Source organism: Rhea pennata, chromosome 2 (assembly GCF_028389875.1).
Source record: "Rhea pennata isolate bPtePen1 chromosome 2, bPtePen1.pri, whole genome shotgun sequence".
In the NCBI taxonomy this organism is placed as follows: domain Eukaryota; kingdom Metazoa; phylum Chordata; class Aves; order Rheiformes; family Rheidae; genus Rhea; species Rhea pennata.
In genome coordinates this window covers 52127666-52145365 of record NC_084664.1, presented here as the reverse complement: position 1 = coordinate 52145365, position 17700 = coordinate 52127666, and the positions used below count along the sequence as shown (strand labels likewise).

Below are 17700 nucleotides of genomic sequence, written 5' to 3'. Positions count from 1 at the left end.
TCTGCTTCAGATGCTGAATGGAGAACTAAAGCAACTGTATACTGCCATTACCAGAGCCAGGGTTAATCTTTGGATCTTCGATGAAAACAGAGATAAGCGGGCTCCAGCTTTTAAATATTTCATCAAAAGAGAATTTGTTCAGGTTGTCAAAACAGATGAAAATAAAGGTATTATTATACTAAAGCTCCTGTGAAACAGGACACTAAATGCTTTCTTGCTTTCAGGCTGCAAAGTATTTAATGATAAAATTCTTTGGTCCCACAAACTGTGCACTGATAGTGCCTTTGCAAATTGCTTTAGATTTCAATGCATCTTATTTCTTTAGGCTCTAAAGATTAGCTGTATCTGTTGATACATAATCTCATTGATAACGCATTGATACAATTTTTTTCTACACAGTAATGAAGGTGGTTCACAAAAAAATCAGATTTATCAAATGAGAAAACTTGGTTTCTGTGAGGACAGTGGATTTACTCAAGATCTTATCTGAAAAACAAGTGTGATTTTTAGAGGCCTTACAAAAACCAGACCCAACCTATTGATTTTCCATACAGTTCAAGAAGTGTAAAATGTATTTAACTCCTAGTTACCATTACTGATACGAGCATAAATCATAGGGAGTTTGGAGTACGGTGAGATGTCAATGCTTAGTGTTTCTATGTGGGTAATGGCTGTTTATTCATTCTAACATAAAATTATTACCCCTGTCCTTCTAGACTTGGATGACAGCATATTTGTTAAAACCTCAACTCCAGAAGAATGGATTGCACGGGGAGACTACTTTGCTAAACATCAGTGCTGGGAGGTAGGACGATATGTTTGTCTGAAATAAGAATTTTTGCCTGTTCTGAAACCTTTTTGTTTTTGCATCTCTAAATTTACTTTTAAGCTTTTCAGTTGCTCTGTAGCGGTACTTTTTAACCTGTGGTCTGAAGTTCTGTAGTCATCCACAGGCTACTTGTAAGCAATTTGCAAAAAGTAAGTTGGGAAGGTAAGCCTGTTGTCTGAAATTCACTGCCAAGAAATTTGCAGTCTGGTATGGGAGAAAATACTTTAATGTTCACAAATCAAAGATGGTTGAAAAAACAGTTATGCTTCAACAGTATGAGGTGATTGGCATTTGTAAATCTAAACCATGTCATTGCACATTAGTGTAGGCAAACAAAAACATATAATTGAAGTACATGGATCAGCGTGAAGATCCCAGAGCCCTTCTGTGGTTTTGTAGAGAGTAAATAGGGATGTATACAAAAAATATTAGAGAACAACATGTAAGAACCAAGGAGTTTCACTGCAATAAGAAAACTGCATAAAGGATAGCAAAATGATGGTATCATTCCTTTACTGCTTAAAGAACAATGGAGAAGTTGCTTCCAGTTGTTTTGAAACTTGATGATTTTAATCTGCTTTGCAGTTGAAATTTATTTATTGAATGATTGTTAATACAATCCAGATTTGGCATAACAGTTAATAGTATGGAACTGTTCTTAATATTTCTCAAGTCAGCAAACAAAATTTTGTGGATTTTTTTTAATGATGATAGAATGAAAGATTCTTTTCTGATGATAGCAACACATAGCTTTTTATGGAATATAGACATTAATAATAAAGCAAAAATTAAATAATTAGCTGCCACTGTACAAACAGTTTTTCTCTCCCTTTGGGGGGGAAAAAAGCAATTTCTTAAATGAACAGAAAAGAGTTTTGGTAAAAAAAAAAAAAAAAAAAAAAAAACACAGTTGTATCATCTTGAAAGTTGAAATTTATTAACTATATTATCTGCTGTTCTGTTTTCTTTATAACCCTAATCTTTGCTAATCATTGCTATATTAAGAAGAAATTATTTGAGGAATTTTGTAGTTTTAAGAGTGACTTGCAATGTTGAATTTTTGAACAGAAGACACTATTAAATTAATGGATAGAATAAACAGATATGATACTGCAAAATGAGTGAGGTGATAACTAAGCGAACCTTGCTAAGAGTTTGGTAGTTCCTGGTGTTTCTTTCTAGTCTATCGTGGAAGTTACTTTGTATGATAAAAACATGAATATATCTTCTGTGCTCTTCATTTTAACTTTGCACTCCTTGGCTTTCCTAACTTGTATTAATAGAATTTGTGGCAGATGCCTGTTGACTTACCAATTAATGGTTTAGGCTGTCATTCCAATGTATTTTTCTTTCCTTATTCCAAGCACTCTGCCAGTCTTGCTATTTTCCATAACAATGACTGTAAAGTTAAGTGTCACATTTATGTGATAAGCTATAAGTTGAATGCATATGTGTGACTGCTCTGTATTATCTCACCCCAGGTAGCAGCCAAATGTTACCAAAAGGGAAGAGCAGCAGAGAAGGAGAAGCTGGCCCTGGCACATGATGCTGTTCTTAAAGTGCGCTCCAAGAAATGCAGCCCCAAGTAAGCATAAAAACAAAAAAGTGGGCAGTTGTTCTGGGAAGCCAGACATTGTGGCTGAGAGCGTAGAGAGGCCCATGGTGGGACTAAATTGGAGACATCAGAGCAACGTGGGAAAGGTGTCTGTAATGGGAGCCAAGGGGTAGTCAGCTCTTAGCAAACACAGAAGCCCCTGTGAGGGGACGATGCTGTACATGACCGATGAAAGAAAATAACAAATTGGGAAGTCAGGCACAGGTAGAACGGAATTGGGGTTCCTGCTCCCTGTGAGAAACAGCGAAAGCAGCAATGATGCTGCAGTACGCTGTAGGCCGTCAGAGCCAAATTTGGCCACTGAAAGAGCTCTGTGGTTATGTGAGAGAAAACAAGAGGATTTGCATCACCTCAAGAGGCTTAAATATAGATAGGAGAGCCTATGTCATGAGTGGTGGCCAACTCCAGTTAAACCCACTGAGTATTCACTTCACCAAGAAGCAGAAGATGTTTCATGTTTTAGAAGAAGAGCTGCTAACAAAGTGAGTTTTGAGGTATCAACAGTGTTTGAGTCAATCTAAATTAAACGAGCAGAATGAGAGCTGAACCTAAAGCCATTTTTAAAGGGACTAATTTTGAGATGAATCTATTAGCTTGTGCTATTAGCTGGGCTGAAGAGCTCAAGAGTTTGACTGGGGAGAAAGTTTGCAGTTCCCTGGAGTCCGAAGGTTTGAGACTTGTGTCCCAACAAAGAGAGGGAAAAGCTTGTAGGGGAGGACTCTAAACCTAACTGAATTAATTGCTATTTATGCTGGGGAAACTGAGAACTAGCAGTGTGATAGCAGAGTGAGTAAGGGATGATGAGAATAGAGGAAGGTAGCTTTGAAGGGGGGAGGAGGAAGATATGAAGAAACTTTACTACTGGTGTTTCTCAAGGATTGATCTTATTTTTAAGACCCTTTTTATATTAGTGGTCCTAGCTAGGAATATGAGCATGCTGATAAAATTCACTGATCACATAAAATTTGTTTATGAGACTGAAGGTGGTGCTTGTCAACTGGATAAAATTTGAGATGAAGGAGTTGGGTATAAAAGTATATGGTAAGTTGACAGAATTTAGGTAAAAATGAATCTGTGAAAGTAGAATTTTTTCATAGAAATATGAATGCTGTTCAACAAAGCATAATTAGAATTCCTGTATGTATAATATGTAATGTTCTGTAGTATTCTGATCCTCCATGTTCAAGAAAAATGAATTCAGAGAAGCTCTGGGAAGACAACAGTTATCCTGCGATGACCCCAGAAAGGCTGGACTTGTTTAGTGCTACAGAGCAAAAGCTGAGAAGGAACTGGGTCACAGTTTTTAATGGCCTTAGGGGGGAAACAGCAGAAAGGAAGAAGGAACAACTTAAGCTTGAGAAGAAAACTGGCACAAACCACATTGGCCTTTAGTATATTTAGTTTGAAAATTAAAAGAAGCTTTTTACTACGCAGAGCAGTGATATTCTGGAGCAGGCTTCTGATCAGAGCAGTATGGGCCCAAAATCTAACTGGAGTAATGCCTCATTGGTTTATGAACAGCAGGCATGCTCTCAGTGTTGGTTGAATTCAGTGAGTGATCATGTGATCCTAAACTTGATTTGATTCTGTGTAAGCAGTAGTTTCCTCTTTCTTACTTTTGGCAGGGAAAAACAGATGGAATATATGGCATTGGCAAAAACTTACTTGGAATGTGGAGAACCAAACCTATCGCTAAAATGTCTGTTTCAGTCAAAGGAGTTCCGGCTTTGTGCAGAACTGTGTAAAAAATTAGGAAAGGTATTAAATTCTCTACCTTTATTTCTTTCCTTTTCTGAGAGCTTCCACCCATCCCACCCTTGACCCCCTTCCCGTTTGGCTTGCATTGTTTTAGAGAATTTGTAAAGGTGAACTTACTGCGAACACATGAAGTAATAAATATTTTTCTGCAACCTGGTAGCAGCTAAACATAAAATACAGCTCTTTAAGCTGAGCCGTTGTTTAAGAGGATGCATTTGTCACAGAATGGCTGTAAGATCACTGAAGAGGAGAATTATGTGATTGTGCACTGTAGATTTATTTCTTCGACTTCTTTCAAATCTGATCATCAGTTGTTTCTGCTTTGTAGTTGAAAGTTATTTATTTATTGATTTCATAAAATATAAGCTATTACTTCACTAATACAATAATCAATGATACTGAAATTTCACTGAATAATGCAGTCAACTAAAAGGAGCTCTAGAACTTGAAAGGGTTAATTAACATCCTTAACAGTAAGGTAGCAGTGCACTAATGACTACAGTATTAGATTTAATTCTGAACAGCAGACAATTTTCTAAGTGTATAAGGACATTTAGCATTTCTTATTTGCAGTGTTTCCACGAACAGATCGTGATATAATTGTTCCTATATTAATTGAAGTTCAAAGTGTCAGGTTAGCGTTCCCATTCTGCATGCAGAACTGATTTAATTCTTTTGCTTCTTATGTCAGTGAGAAGATTTTTGCATTGTGTTTTGTTTTTTTGTTCTCCCCAGTTTTTCCAACATAAATATTTTGAAGGTTTTTAAAAATCAATTTAGCTTTAACGATGGTTACTTTAATACATTTTTTGTTATATTACTTTAATTACATTTTTTGAAGTGTGTTCCTGTATGAGACACCTACATGATGAAATTACTGAATTTATTCTGTTCCTGTAGTTTTGACTGTTTAAAAGATTTCAGTTTTATTACTGGCTTCTGTGTTGCAGATGAAAGATGCTGCAGTTTACTATCAGAAAAGCCAGTGCTACAAAGAAGCATCCAGATGTTATGAACAAATTGAGGAATTTGATCTAGCAATTAAGATGTATTGTCAGGAGGAGCTCTATGAGGAAGCAGCTAAGGCTGTTGAAAGGTATGTCTTCCAAGAGGGTGTTAGGAAAGAAAATAACCTTTCTCTTTAATCTCCAGCTTCAGCATAATACAGCAGACTCTCCACAAAATGTTCAAAAGAGTTTCTTTCTAGTGACTTTCTTTTGTATGGAGTTAGTCATTTACTTCATCAGAAATCTCACTTTAGTCATGGTAACAGGGCTCATGCTGCCTCTCTGACAGATTCTTTGTCCCAAACACTGCTGTTGAGCTTTTCCATACCATCTCCCCCAAAACTGACTGGGTGCAGTTAAGATCTGTCTCACCCTGTGCCAAACTGATTTTTATTACTGTCTTTCGACAGGATTTTCATCTTGTAATATCCTTGTGATCTTTTCTGCATGTTCTTGTTCAAACAGTTCATTTATTGGCTGCTGCTTTTATTACACCTGATTTGGCTGATGCATTAGCAAGGACTTTTTAAGACTGTGTGTACCAATTATACTTTCAGCAAGGCCTGCGGTTACATTGAAATATAATGAAATCCTCTGTGATGCACCTTTAATAATTCTTATGCTATGGGAATTGCTTCTTAAAGGAACAAAAATTACTTAATGTGTAGAGATAGTTTGATCAAAAGGTGCAAGTATTAAAGTAACTTTACCATCTAATGTTTTGCTTTAAATCAGCCTCCCCAAATCATTTATGTAAATCTACCAGCAAAGGCACAAAACCTGCACTCCCACATTTGTCATGAAAAAGATAATAATGAAAGGCTAACGATAATTTACTTACCCATCAGAAAAAAAATTACTCATTCTCAGCATGGGAGAATGCTTCTTCAAGACTGAAGTTTAGCTAATAATTTGACATCAAGCAATAACAATTAACAACTGAGTGTTTTAAAGTGAATATTTTGAAAACTGCAACCATATACTCTGCTCAAGCACTTAGCAGTAAAGTGTATGTAGATGCATATGACAGGGCTGAAACAAATCTGTAAACTGACCAATTTGTGATATAAACTCTTACCCAATATTATCAAGATTGGCATGTGGAAAATTGATTGAAACTCTGATTTATTTAATTCTGATGACTGTTCACGTAAAGAACCACTGTATATTGAGGCTAACTTTAACAAGCAGAAGATGATCACTGGTAAAGTGTGATTAAATTAATTTGAAATGCAGTGATTTGACAGAATGAAGCAAGATTCATTAATGCAGTAAACCTTGTGATCTTGTTTATATTGGAAATTTTGGAGGTCTTGCTTCAGATAACCTTACGTTGCAATTAAATTTTTCTGTAGAACTTTTAAAATGATATGATTGTTTTTCATATGACAGACATAGCTTGAAATAATTGGCCTTTTAAGGAAGGGCTTCCTGGAGCAGCTGTGTGTTCAATGCTTTTTGGGCTTTTTTAAAATAAAATTAGTGGTTTTGTATCTAGGCTAGTCACCTGTGTTAGTAAATTGATGTGAATGTATCTTTTACTTTAGATATGAAGAGATATTAAGTACAAAAGGACAAATGGTTTCCAAACTCTCGTGCACAGCAAATCAGTTTTATTTGGAAGCAGCTGCAAGGTACTTGAATGCAAACAGAACTGAGGAAATGATGCGAGTCCTCTCAAAACTTGACATAGAGGACCAGCTTGAGTTTTTGAAGTCTCGTAGATGCTTGCACCAAGCAGCAGTCCTATTGAAAAATGAAGGTCGAGAGGAGGAGGCTGCAAAATTAATGAAGCAACACGGGTTTGCTCTGGAAGCAGCGAACCTCACATCTATAAAGGAGTTTCGTGCATCATGTTTGCTTGCTGCGGCTCGTGCTGGTGCAACTCCATCTTCAGAATCAGAACTTGCAGATAGAGAGGTCATCCTAAGAGAAGCCCTTGAACTTTATGAACAAACCAGACAAAAATGTGGCATTGCAGAAGCTCTGTTTTTGCAAGGAGCTCTGAAGGGAGACTTTGCAAAGCTGAAAAGTGCTTACTGTCAGTTCCTGTCTCTAAATCACTCTGCTGGGGCAGTGGAAGCCCTCTTTGTATTATCTCGTTGCAACGCTCCAAGCCAGGACATCCTGTTTTTGGCAACGTGTGGCTTAATGGCTCTTCTAAGACTGGTTAGGGGGTTGAAGAAAGCAGCCACCAATGCAGAGAAAGATATGGTGAAGTCATGCTTCGCCTATTTTGGGATTGTGCCAACAGGTGACAGTTGTTGCCAGGTGTCTCAAAATGAAGCCAAACCTATTCTCAAGTTTCTGTCAGACAACCCACGTCTAAGAGAGAGGAAGACAAAAGATGACTTCTCAGTAAGAACAGAGGAGATTAAATCTGCTTTGAAGCAGCACTTGTTAAGCAGGTTGTATTCTATCACCCATGAGTTACTGAGCAAGCATTACCCTGATATTTGTTTGAAGTTCATTGCCGGGTTGAACTGTGAAGATAAAACCTGTAAGGATTTCCACAGACCTTTGTTGCGCCATGAAGCAAAGATCATATTGCAGTGTAAAATGCATCTGGCAGCAATAAACGGACTGGTGTTGGAAGCCACAAGGATTTTCCCTAAAGAGATACTGAATCAGTACAAAGTCTTTGATGACATTTTGACTGCTGACAAATATGCATCATGTAAAGCCCTTCTAGAAATGTTTTTTCCTAAACATTTCCATTTGAGAATACTGTCTGAAAACCCAAAGGCATGCAAAGAAATACTGGAATTTAGTAACATTCTTTCCAAACCCTGTAGAGCAGTGTTAAAGGAGTACATCACATTTAAGTTTAAAAATGAAAATGCTAGAGCCAGAAGAGAATCAACTGACTTATGGCTAAGTGCCATGGAAGTTTTCATCTTATCTTCAGGATATCCTGAGGAATTTGAGAAACTTCTTTTTAAGGAAGAGGAAGATTACAACAAAGACCTAAACCTTGCATTTTCAAAGGTGAAAAACTCCCCAAAGAGTGAATGCCAAAGAAGAAAGATCAAAGGAATAGATGGCAGACATGGTATGTTGCTACCTGACAAAAATGCTGAAAATGCAGGAAGAATGCACTTGTGCTTCATTCGACTTCTTGAAAATTCACTTGAGCAATTTTATGTTTATAAGAACCCAGAAGACTGTAAATGGTTGTTTTTCCGTTTTATGAATGTCCTGGTCAGGAAATGTACTAGATACCTGATTCCAAACATACACAACACAGTGATGCTGTTGGAATTCCAGTATATTCTCTCTTGTGCTGTCCTGATGCATCTCTTCAAGAACATTACTCTGTGCCTTCCAAAGAGCTACATTGCTCTCATTCATTATTGGGACTTTTTGTTCAGAAACAGAGATCGTAATAAAGAACTTGGGGACACATTTTCCATTATACAGGAGTACAGACCAAAGGACATATATGCAGCTGCACAGAATTTCAGATTTCATCTCTGTTATCTTGCAGAAGTTTTGTGTGGAGTTTATGGGAACTTCAATGTTATTCTGGATGCTTTTGAGGATCTCGACTGCATAACTTCAGGGGAGGCTGAGCGGACTGTAGTGTTGTGCTTAGTGATGTTACTGAATGCTGATCAGGTGCATATTTCAAAATGTAAATCTCTCTTATGCCAGCACTTCCCTGAAATAAAGGCGATACTGAGATCAATGAGAAAAAATTCTCCCTCTAAAGTGCCTGAAAGGTTGCTAAAGATTGTGGAACAAGTGAGTGATGCTACACACGTAAGAGACATCGCTGAAGGCCTGCAAGAGCTGCTGACAGAGCGAGATGCAGAGTACTTAGTTGACTGTCGATGGAAGTGGGACTCTGGGTATACTCAGGGACATCCACCCATACGGGGCATCCTCTATGAAACCATAAACCTTGACAGGTTTGTGACTCCTTTGGATAACACAGAATATGCTGGTGAGATAGAAGAGGAACTTGAAAGGGATCGATGTCTAGCAGACAGAAAGGATCCCTTGGAAGTCATTGCACTCAGCAAGCAACAGAAGCAAGAGCAGAAAGCATCTGCACAACGGCAGGTGCGTCATGTCTTCCAATTTGTCTATCTGTGCATGAAGTGGAAAAGGAAGACATGCTCCAAAATGGAGCCAGTTGCAATGGAAGGAGAGGAATTTTTATCAGAGATCTTCAAAAAAGCAGATATTGACCAAACCCAGTGTGACCTCTGTGGAGTCAGGTTTATTCAGAGTCCTGAGAACTATTTCAGCCGGACAGAAAACATGGAGGTAGATGCTTCTGAAGCTGTGACACCAACAGAGATAAGTGTGGAAGGAAAGTTGCATGTGGAAGACAATGCAATTTCTGTGGCCAGTGAGGCTTACAAAGAGCACAGGAACACAGATGAACACAGAAATAATACTGCTGCCTACAAATACTACGCTGACTTTTTCAGAAGAAAGGTAGACACGATAATATATGATGGACTGGAAGTAGTGAAGGCTATTAAAGAAAAGACTTACACCCAAGATCATCTGGCGTATAAGGAAGGTTCCAAGTTGCACCAAAGAAAAATCAAAGAGAATATTAAGAAGATTTCAAATGCAGTAGAGGAAATCTATGAGAAAAAAGGCTGGGCTGAAGGTAAGATGTTTCACTTTTATTTTAAACAATTGTAATGCACCATTTTTGCCAAACACCTAGGCCTGACAAAGCTTCATTACAAAATACTTATGTAGATAAGAGACAGACCATATATTTCAGGTAGCTGAGGGAGAGAGGAACTGAGACAGTATGTAAGAAAATATTAAGTATTCTCATATTTTCCAAAACAGCAGTAAGTACATCAGATAGTACAGGTAAAGCTGTGTAAAGCGCTGCATTTTAACAACGTGATCAGGTGTGCTATGTTTTCTGAATTTATACAATCTTAAAACACCTAGTAAGGTAGCACTAGACCTGGTGATCTTTACTAATTTTCGTACTGTTTCGTACTTATTTAATTCTGCCAGCCACAGCAATTTGGGTATGCGGTGTAGAGTGGTGTATTCTTAAAGTTGATTTGCTGATTTTTTTGCATGAAAAATTTAATCAGTGATTGAGTGACCTAGGAGCAAGATTGTTTGAGGTGTTTGCTCTGGGAAAGTGATATCTGAAATCAAAACATTGTTACTGGCTTTAGTCGTAGAAATTCACAAGCCCTGTCAAGTTGTCACTTTGCTTGTGATGGCTGGCAGTAATGAAAAACTGTAAGGTTTGACTTGCTCATCAGTTCTGATCAGTGAAATATGTTAAATTTGTAACTAAATGCTGGGTTGTGCTCTTCACTTTGATGTGTTAACTTTATCTTTACTCCAAATGGAAAGCTTTTACATATGGATGAAGTTTGTAATGTTTGCTGCTTATATAGTTTGTTTTCTGCTCAGTGAACCATGGCAGTGATGGATATAATTAGTATAAATATTAATTAGTTAATACTTGATTTTGTTATGATAGTTGCTTGATGAATGTTACTTTGTTTCTCCACTTGGTGGAAATCTGTTTACAGAAGTCATTTGCCATTGGGATTACTTTTCCTGATGGAATTAAACAAGGGTCCCAGCATCTTGACTCCATGTTGTACTTTGACTTGTAGAAGTCCAGAGGGATGCTGAAAGCCAGGAACTCTTTCTCTAATGTCCCCAAAAAAGATGAACCATAATGTTTCCGGGAGGTTCAGGTATACCTTAGAAGGGTCAGCACAAGGATGGACACGTAAACTTCTCTTATTGTGCTAGTAATGTTTGACTAGCATGGAGAATAATACAAGTAGCATCTCCGTCCCCAGTAATGACGGAGTAACTTGGGACTTCTTGTTTTGCAGGATCATCATACAGCATGATTCTCTGATACCTTGTTTTTTCGCTTGGCTTTTAGCCACTATCCATCTCTCAGCTACTGTTCTTGTAAACTGTTAATTCCACTCTCTTTTAGCTGAAGAAGTAATGACCCAACATGCCAACAAATTGTCTGCCACCGTTGATGAGGCTCATAAGTGGTTGAAGAAAATGGACTCATATAGGGTAAAGGAAGAAGGTATGTTTTCAAATTAAACACGTTTCTGTGTTCCCCAGAAGTCATTGTCAGTAATAGTCTCTAAACATAATTTCAATCTCAAAGTCAGCAGTTTTGTGGATATTCACTTACCCTTAGGCACCAAGAGACAATTACCTCCTTGGTACTGGAAAACGTAAATTATCCAGTCTTCTTTCTTGGATCTTTGAAATAGAATACAAGTTTCAGAGCTGACTATGGGGTGACTCAAGTGGAGCAAACCTCCTCCCCTGCTACTGCATGAATCCTAGCCTGCATATAGAGTATATGAGTACACACACATGCACATCTGCACACACATGTAGCTTTGGTTCCAGTGCAGCCTTCAGTATAGAAACATGGGGGGAAGAAAGGAAGAGAAGCCATATTCATCTGTACCCATAAGTTAGTGCTGTTCACTTCTTAACTGTGATGTAGCAGTATGTTTATAGGCAGTTAACGGTGTGGTCCCAAGTTCTTGGAAACCAGCTTCCTAATAAAACTAGTTCTTGCCTTGTTTGTAAGATTATTAGGAAGAAATACTATGTGCAATTGAATTTCTTTTGGTTTTACTTTCATTTCACTTTGCTTTACACCAAAAGTAACACACACTGGTGCAGTCTATTGCATCACAGACCTTTGAACGCAAGTTTAATCATTGTGGCAATCTGTATGTTTAGGATTAAGCAAGTGATAGGACTGCAACAATTGTGTAAAAAGGAAGCAGTGAAGCAATGAGGCTTACAAATCACACTATATGTAAAGCATTAAAGCAGCTCTGTTTCAGAGAATTTTATCATAATAAAACTTTGTGTTACACCTTTCTATTCCAAGAAAGACATAGTTAATAAGCCTACATGGGAGTGCTCTCATAACCTTACAAGCAACATTATAGTCTGATTTGCACTCTTTTGAAGTCAGTAAGCAAATGTATTGTCTGCTGAAATTGCACCTTGATAGAAGAGATCATTCTTACTTGAAAAAGTCAAATGCTGTAACAGTAGAAGCAGGTTTTCAACATAAAAATAAATTCTAGTGCAGCAATCAGCCTAGCAGTCTCTCCATCCTAGCAGAGCTCTTAACCACAAGTGTAACTCATATGAAAACCAATGCTTCTTCAACATAATTCTACACAGACAAAGATATTTGGCTGACATATAAAATAGCTATGGCATAGTTTTGTCATGCCATTACAAGAAGAAGATGTCAGATTTTTAGACTTTACATTAATTTCTCATTTTTAATATAGGCTTTGCCCACGATAGAGACTTGGAAAATGAAGTAGAAGATGAAAGCATGGCTTTTGAAGAACTTATGTATAAAAAATCCTTGAGAAGAAAAGGAAGATATAGGAAATGGTAACTAGAAATAAAATGTGGTGGTTATTCTATCCTCTAACAATATAATTTTACAATAGAGTATTAAAAATATTTAAAAAAAATAAAAGAATGGGATCAGAAATGGGAAGAGTCTGAAGAAAAATAGCAACTTAAGAAATTGTTTTTTATTACTTGTATTCAGTCAGAATAATTACCTGTCACAATTGTTAAAACCTATGACAGGATAAATTTCCTTTCAAACAAGTGTGGTAACTTGAAAGTAATAAAAAGCCAAAGAGTAGATTTTTACTTAATCAAGTAGGAAAAAGTAATCATGTTTCTGCCTTATCTCAGGGGTATTTTTCTTTTTAGTGTTCTTTTTTTTCGCCCTGTTAATTTACGTCGTCATTCTGAGCTGGAATACTCAGAAAAAGAAGATAAATTTCTCCAATTTTAAGAGGTTTTAATTGATGGTTTTATATAATCATTGTAAACCTACTGTCTTCTGAATCTGAGTTATGTCTGGAAGGTTTTGAGTCTTAAGGTAGGATACATAGAGTATTTCTCTTATTTTAATTTTATAGACAAGAATGGTCATTTCTGAATACATTCATGTTTTTCAACAGTGTACATACTTCAAATTGGATAAGTATGAAAATTACATACTGAAATATAGATAATGTTTCTTTAAAGACTATTACACATTTCAAATATTTTATATCTTTTAATTGATAAAAAGCCTTTTTGTAATGTATGATAATGTTTTATAAAACCTGTAAGATTCTTAAAATCATTTGGTCTTGTCTCATTTTTTTAAATGCTTTATGAATGCCCTATGTGAGTGACTACATGAGTGAGGGTTAGAGGTTGAGCCCAAAGTGCAGTATCAGATCTTACTGACACTGTTTTACTTCTAGGATTTCAATGTTTTCAACATATACCTCCTTTAGAAAAGATTTCAAATTAATTCTTCTGTGTATTAAACATGCTTAGTTAGTGTATTGTTTAGTTGTTGAAATATTTTGCCTTGAAAAGGGAGTGGCTTTGTCTAAATAAAATAGTGTGTTTTAATAATTGAACTTTTGCAGAAAACTTAATAACAACTTGTTATTGTGCTGTCTTGGAAGTGGGACGCTTAATATGGGTAAAAATGAAATACTGCTGTAGAATGGGGCAATATGGGCAGCAGTAATAGTTGTCTATGGGTATATAGATTTCTTGTCTGCCAGAAGACAGTACTTTACTAATTGTGTCTTTTTAAATCCTTGTTACTTAAGTGAGCACGTAGTAGTTTGTAGAGAAGTAGTTTGAACACATACATTGAGGAAATAGAATGCCAGGCAATTGCACAGTACAGGAATTAAGAAATAAGAAAGTTAGATTGTTAATATGACTTCTTTGACTCTTTGCATATCTTTTGGTTGAAATTTCTGTTGGCTTGGGGTTTTAAAAAATACTTAACTTGCTTAGATATAAAAGGTTGGTCTTGTGATGTGTATTTTGCATTTAAGACTACTCCAAAAAATGTTTTTAGTTTCTTGACTTGAGTATTTAAATTTGTGGCATTAGATGTCATCGGAACATCTTAATGACAATTACCATTTAAAAATGCTTGCTATTCAGATTTTAAAGATATAGTGAACATATTTTTGCTTTCTCTTTGTGGGGAGAAAGGAAGCTTTGAAAACATAGTTGTACAATACCAAGCAAAGAGAAAACAAAGGAGAAGAATCTTAAGTTACATTACATTAAGAATTTCATCCAGGGTGTGTTTCTGTGGAGCCTAGGATCCTTGATATGTTTCAATTAAAACTAATGTGCTGGGTCTGTTTTTGAACCAGCTATCCCAGGTCGAAATCATTTCAGTGGCATGCAGAATCACATTTCAGGGCTCACAATTTCAGAAGTATATTAGGCCAAGATTTTGGCTGTGCTTATGTACTGTGGGAAATCTGGTTGGATTCCCAACCCAACCTCAACGCTTAAAGACTTTTTTTCTTTCTCCCTATGATGGTATACATAAATAAGTGTAAACCTTTCTCTTCCATGGTAGTTTCTTAGACAATAATGATTTGTGTGCATTAATCCTATTCGAATGTGTAATTAACAAAAGGGATTTCATCCAGATCTGCTCTTGTTTTTTCTGATTATTTAAAAATTCTTCTCAACCCTGGTAGGAAGCTGCAGTATTCTGGCATAGGTTATTTCCTTTGACTCAAAGGGACTTAAAAGGTATGACAGGTACCTTGGTACATGCAAGATTCGTGTTGTACCAAAACCCTCAGAATTGAATAGTGGATGCCAGTTGTCAACCTGAGCCACCCACTTCTACCTGTCTAAACCATGTTAAGTTGAAAAGAATTTAGAATATGGTTCAAAAGCATGGAAACCAGTGACTTAAAGTCTCTCTTGCCTTTGTAATACAAAAATGACATCTAAATGAAACAGAAGAAAGAATCATTTACAGTGGTTTGAGAGAAAGAGGTGTGGTCTAAAAATATGACAGATATTTCTCCAAATTCCAAGCTCCTAAAGAAGAAGAAGAAAAAAACTCATTTATCTGAACCTCATATATTAATATAATAATACAGCAAAGGGCTGAAGTGAAGAACATCTTCCAATATTTTTCTCCTGTATTCCTCTTAAAAACATCATTGTATAAATGCCCAAAGATATATTCCAAAGCATATTTCTAACAATAACTGGCTCTTATGAGCTCTGACTCAGCAAAACATTTAAACACTATGCTTTAAGCATTTGCTTTCATTTGCAAAGGGAAGCCTTTTGCCTTTATGCTTGCTTTATGCTCCATGTGGGAGAGGAAATGTCACGAGAACCTTGTCTGATCTCAGTGTAAATAAAATAAAAGATCTTATTGCCAGCAATCCCTTTGATGTTATTTGCTCAAAACCAGTTATGAAGTGTGCTTTCTCATCTGGAAGGTGACTACAGCCATTGCTGTTGGGCCTCTGCCTCTGGTCTTGGAGCATTCAGTTTTCACAAAAACCTTCACATCTGCACTACTAAAAGTAAGACTTTACGTCTTGATGTGTTACAGATTTGCAGCACCTCTATCATTCAGGCTTTCAGTTAGCATATAACTCAGAAATCTGTTAGCAAAATACTGTACAGCACCTGCACTCTACTTGTTCAGCTTGGTGTAGTAGTCTCTTAAGTTTTGAGTGTCCTCCCTAACACCTATGAAATAAAAGTACAGGTGCTTATTTCTGGGAAAAAAAAAAAAAAAAAAAAAAAAAAAAAAAAAAAAAACAGGTTTTAAGTTTAACTTCAGCAAGTACCACTGATGATTGGTTGTCTGTAAGGAGGTGAATTTAAAGTGCATCTTTTATAAAAGATAGTGTGCGTGTGTATGTGAAGAATTTCTGCTGGAAGCAATGTTGCTCTTTGAGAGGAGGTGCTTGCCTGGGTTTAATTATATTGGAATTAATTAACACCTCAGAAGGAGTGTAAGGTTTAGCAGTTGCTGAGTGTGTAAACTTGATGATAATGTCAGATCTGTTTATCCCAGTTTAGAACCCAATTAAGAACTAGGTGTTTTCTGGGTAGGCTGTCAGCATAGCTGAAATAAGGTGATTTGCTGTTAATGCAGACATTCAGCTCTCTCTACGCTTACCCTGTAGCCTTTCTCAGGAATGATTTATAAGAGCTGGTCTGGTCAGGCAGTGGAAGGGTTTGTGTTTTATTTTGTAGTTTTCATGACTATGTGCTTCAGACCAAGAATTCTGAGTGCAAGTACACTCAAGTGAAGTTATGTCAGACACCTGATGTAGGTACCTAAAGTCAAACGCCAGTCAAAGCAGTCAAATTTTCAGATTAATAACCATTCCAAATAAATACTCTGTGTCTGCAAAAATTAGACCATTTATTTCAGGTCCTGACCTCTGGATTTGTGATACTGTTTTAGCCCATGCTCTGAGCATGTTACGTATATGTGCATAGGTAATGTGTATGTTTTGGGTTTTTTTTTTTTTTTTGTCATCTTGATCCTGTCTTGGCTGCAGGAGGATGAATTAGTGTCTTCGAATTCTTATTTATGACCATTCTGTGCTGCTTTATCTGTGAAAGCAGTGTTTGTAACCGAACAGTTTTTTTTTTTTTTTTTTTTTTTAACACAAGTCTAACAAATACCTACCTATGGTTCATATTAGGTTTAGTCTGCATGCAAAATTTCATGGTTTAAATAAAGATTCAATTGTTAAGAATTTAAGCGATATCAATATTCCAGACACTGGGCTTTTGATCAACTTAAACTAAAAAGAGTTGAAAATTACCTTACCAGTTTTCATTGACCAAGCAAAACTGGTTTCTAAATTGTCCTTTGTAGATCAGTGCTGAAATTCTAGCACGCTAACAAATTTAGGTCATCGCTAAGATATTCTGCAGGAAAATAAATAATGGTGATGACAATGAGTAGTTTTTATTAAATTTCTAGCAGTAAATCCCTTTTGTGAAAGGCGAATAGGTCTTTACAGAAGCTGTGTCACAACGCTGTTTGCCTCTTTGGGAATTATTCATTATAATGTTTGCTTGTCCTGTGCTAGAAATGTTTTATGTAATCGTGGGAAGAGATTTTTTACCTTCAAGTAGTCAGAGATGGAACATTCAAGGCACCACACCAAGCTGTTTAGAAGTTGGCTGCTTCCATAAAAATAGAGAGGAAAAATAACATGAAAAAGATCAACAGGAAGTGAATACATATAGTACAACTTTTAGACTATTTCTGCTGCTCAGCAAGTTTCTTCTCCTGTGTATAGACACTGAGGAGAGGTTAATCAACCCCCTTTTTCCTCCTACTGCAGTCCTTGTGAAGATGGTATTAAAAAACCTTACATCTTGTAGCTATCTCCAAGCATTGCCTTCTCTTACTTTTCTCTTTTTCCTCTCTTTTTTTAAGGTAGGTAGATGAATGCTTGCATCATTGGAGCAAAACATTATAAGGAGATCTACAGCTGATTTGCCTTGTCAGCCTAGGTAATTGCTGAATGTTAAATTACTCCAATATTATTAGTAATGTCCCAGTCAAGGCCAGTATTATTTGGGGCTCTCTGCATGCACTATGTAGCCTTTTTCCCAGGGAGTTTACATTTCTAGTAGTG

At 36.6% G+C, this 17700-nt stretch overlaps 1 protein-coding gene across 1 annotated transcript in view; it reads left to right on the top strand.

The window, feature by feature from the left end:
- TRANK1 (tetratricopeptide repeat and ankyrin repeat containing 1) overlaps positions 1–13240 on the top strand; it is a 43798-nt gene extending 30558 nt beyond the window's left edge. The window contains exons 17-24 of the mRNA XM_062569495.1: positions 11–167; positions 717–805; positions 2311–2414; positions 4070–4202; positions 5153–5298; positions 6757–9836; positions 11166–11267; positions 12514–13240. Coding sequence (XP_062425479.1) covers positions 11–167; positions 717–805; positions 2311–2414; positions 4070–4202; positions 5153–5298; positions 6757–9836; positions 11166–11267; positions 12514–12626 — 3924 coding nt within the window. The 3' untranslated portion in view covers positions 12627–13240. The remainder of the gene's footprint in view (positions 1–10; positions 168–716; positions 806–2310; positions 2415–4069; positions 4203–5152; positions 5299–6756; positions 9837–11165; positions 11268–12513) is intronic.
- Positions 13241–17700: the final 4460 nt, after the last annotated feature.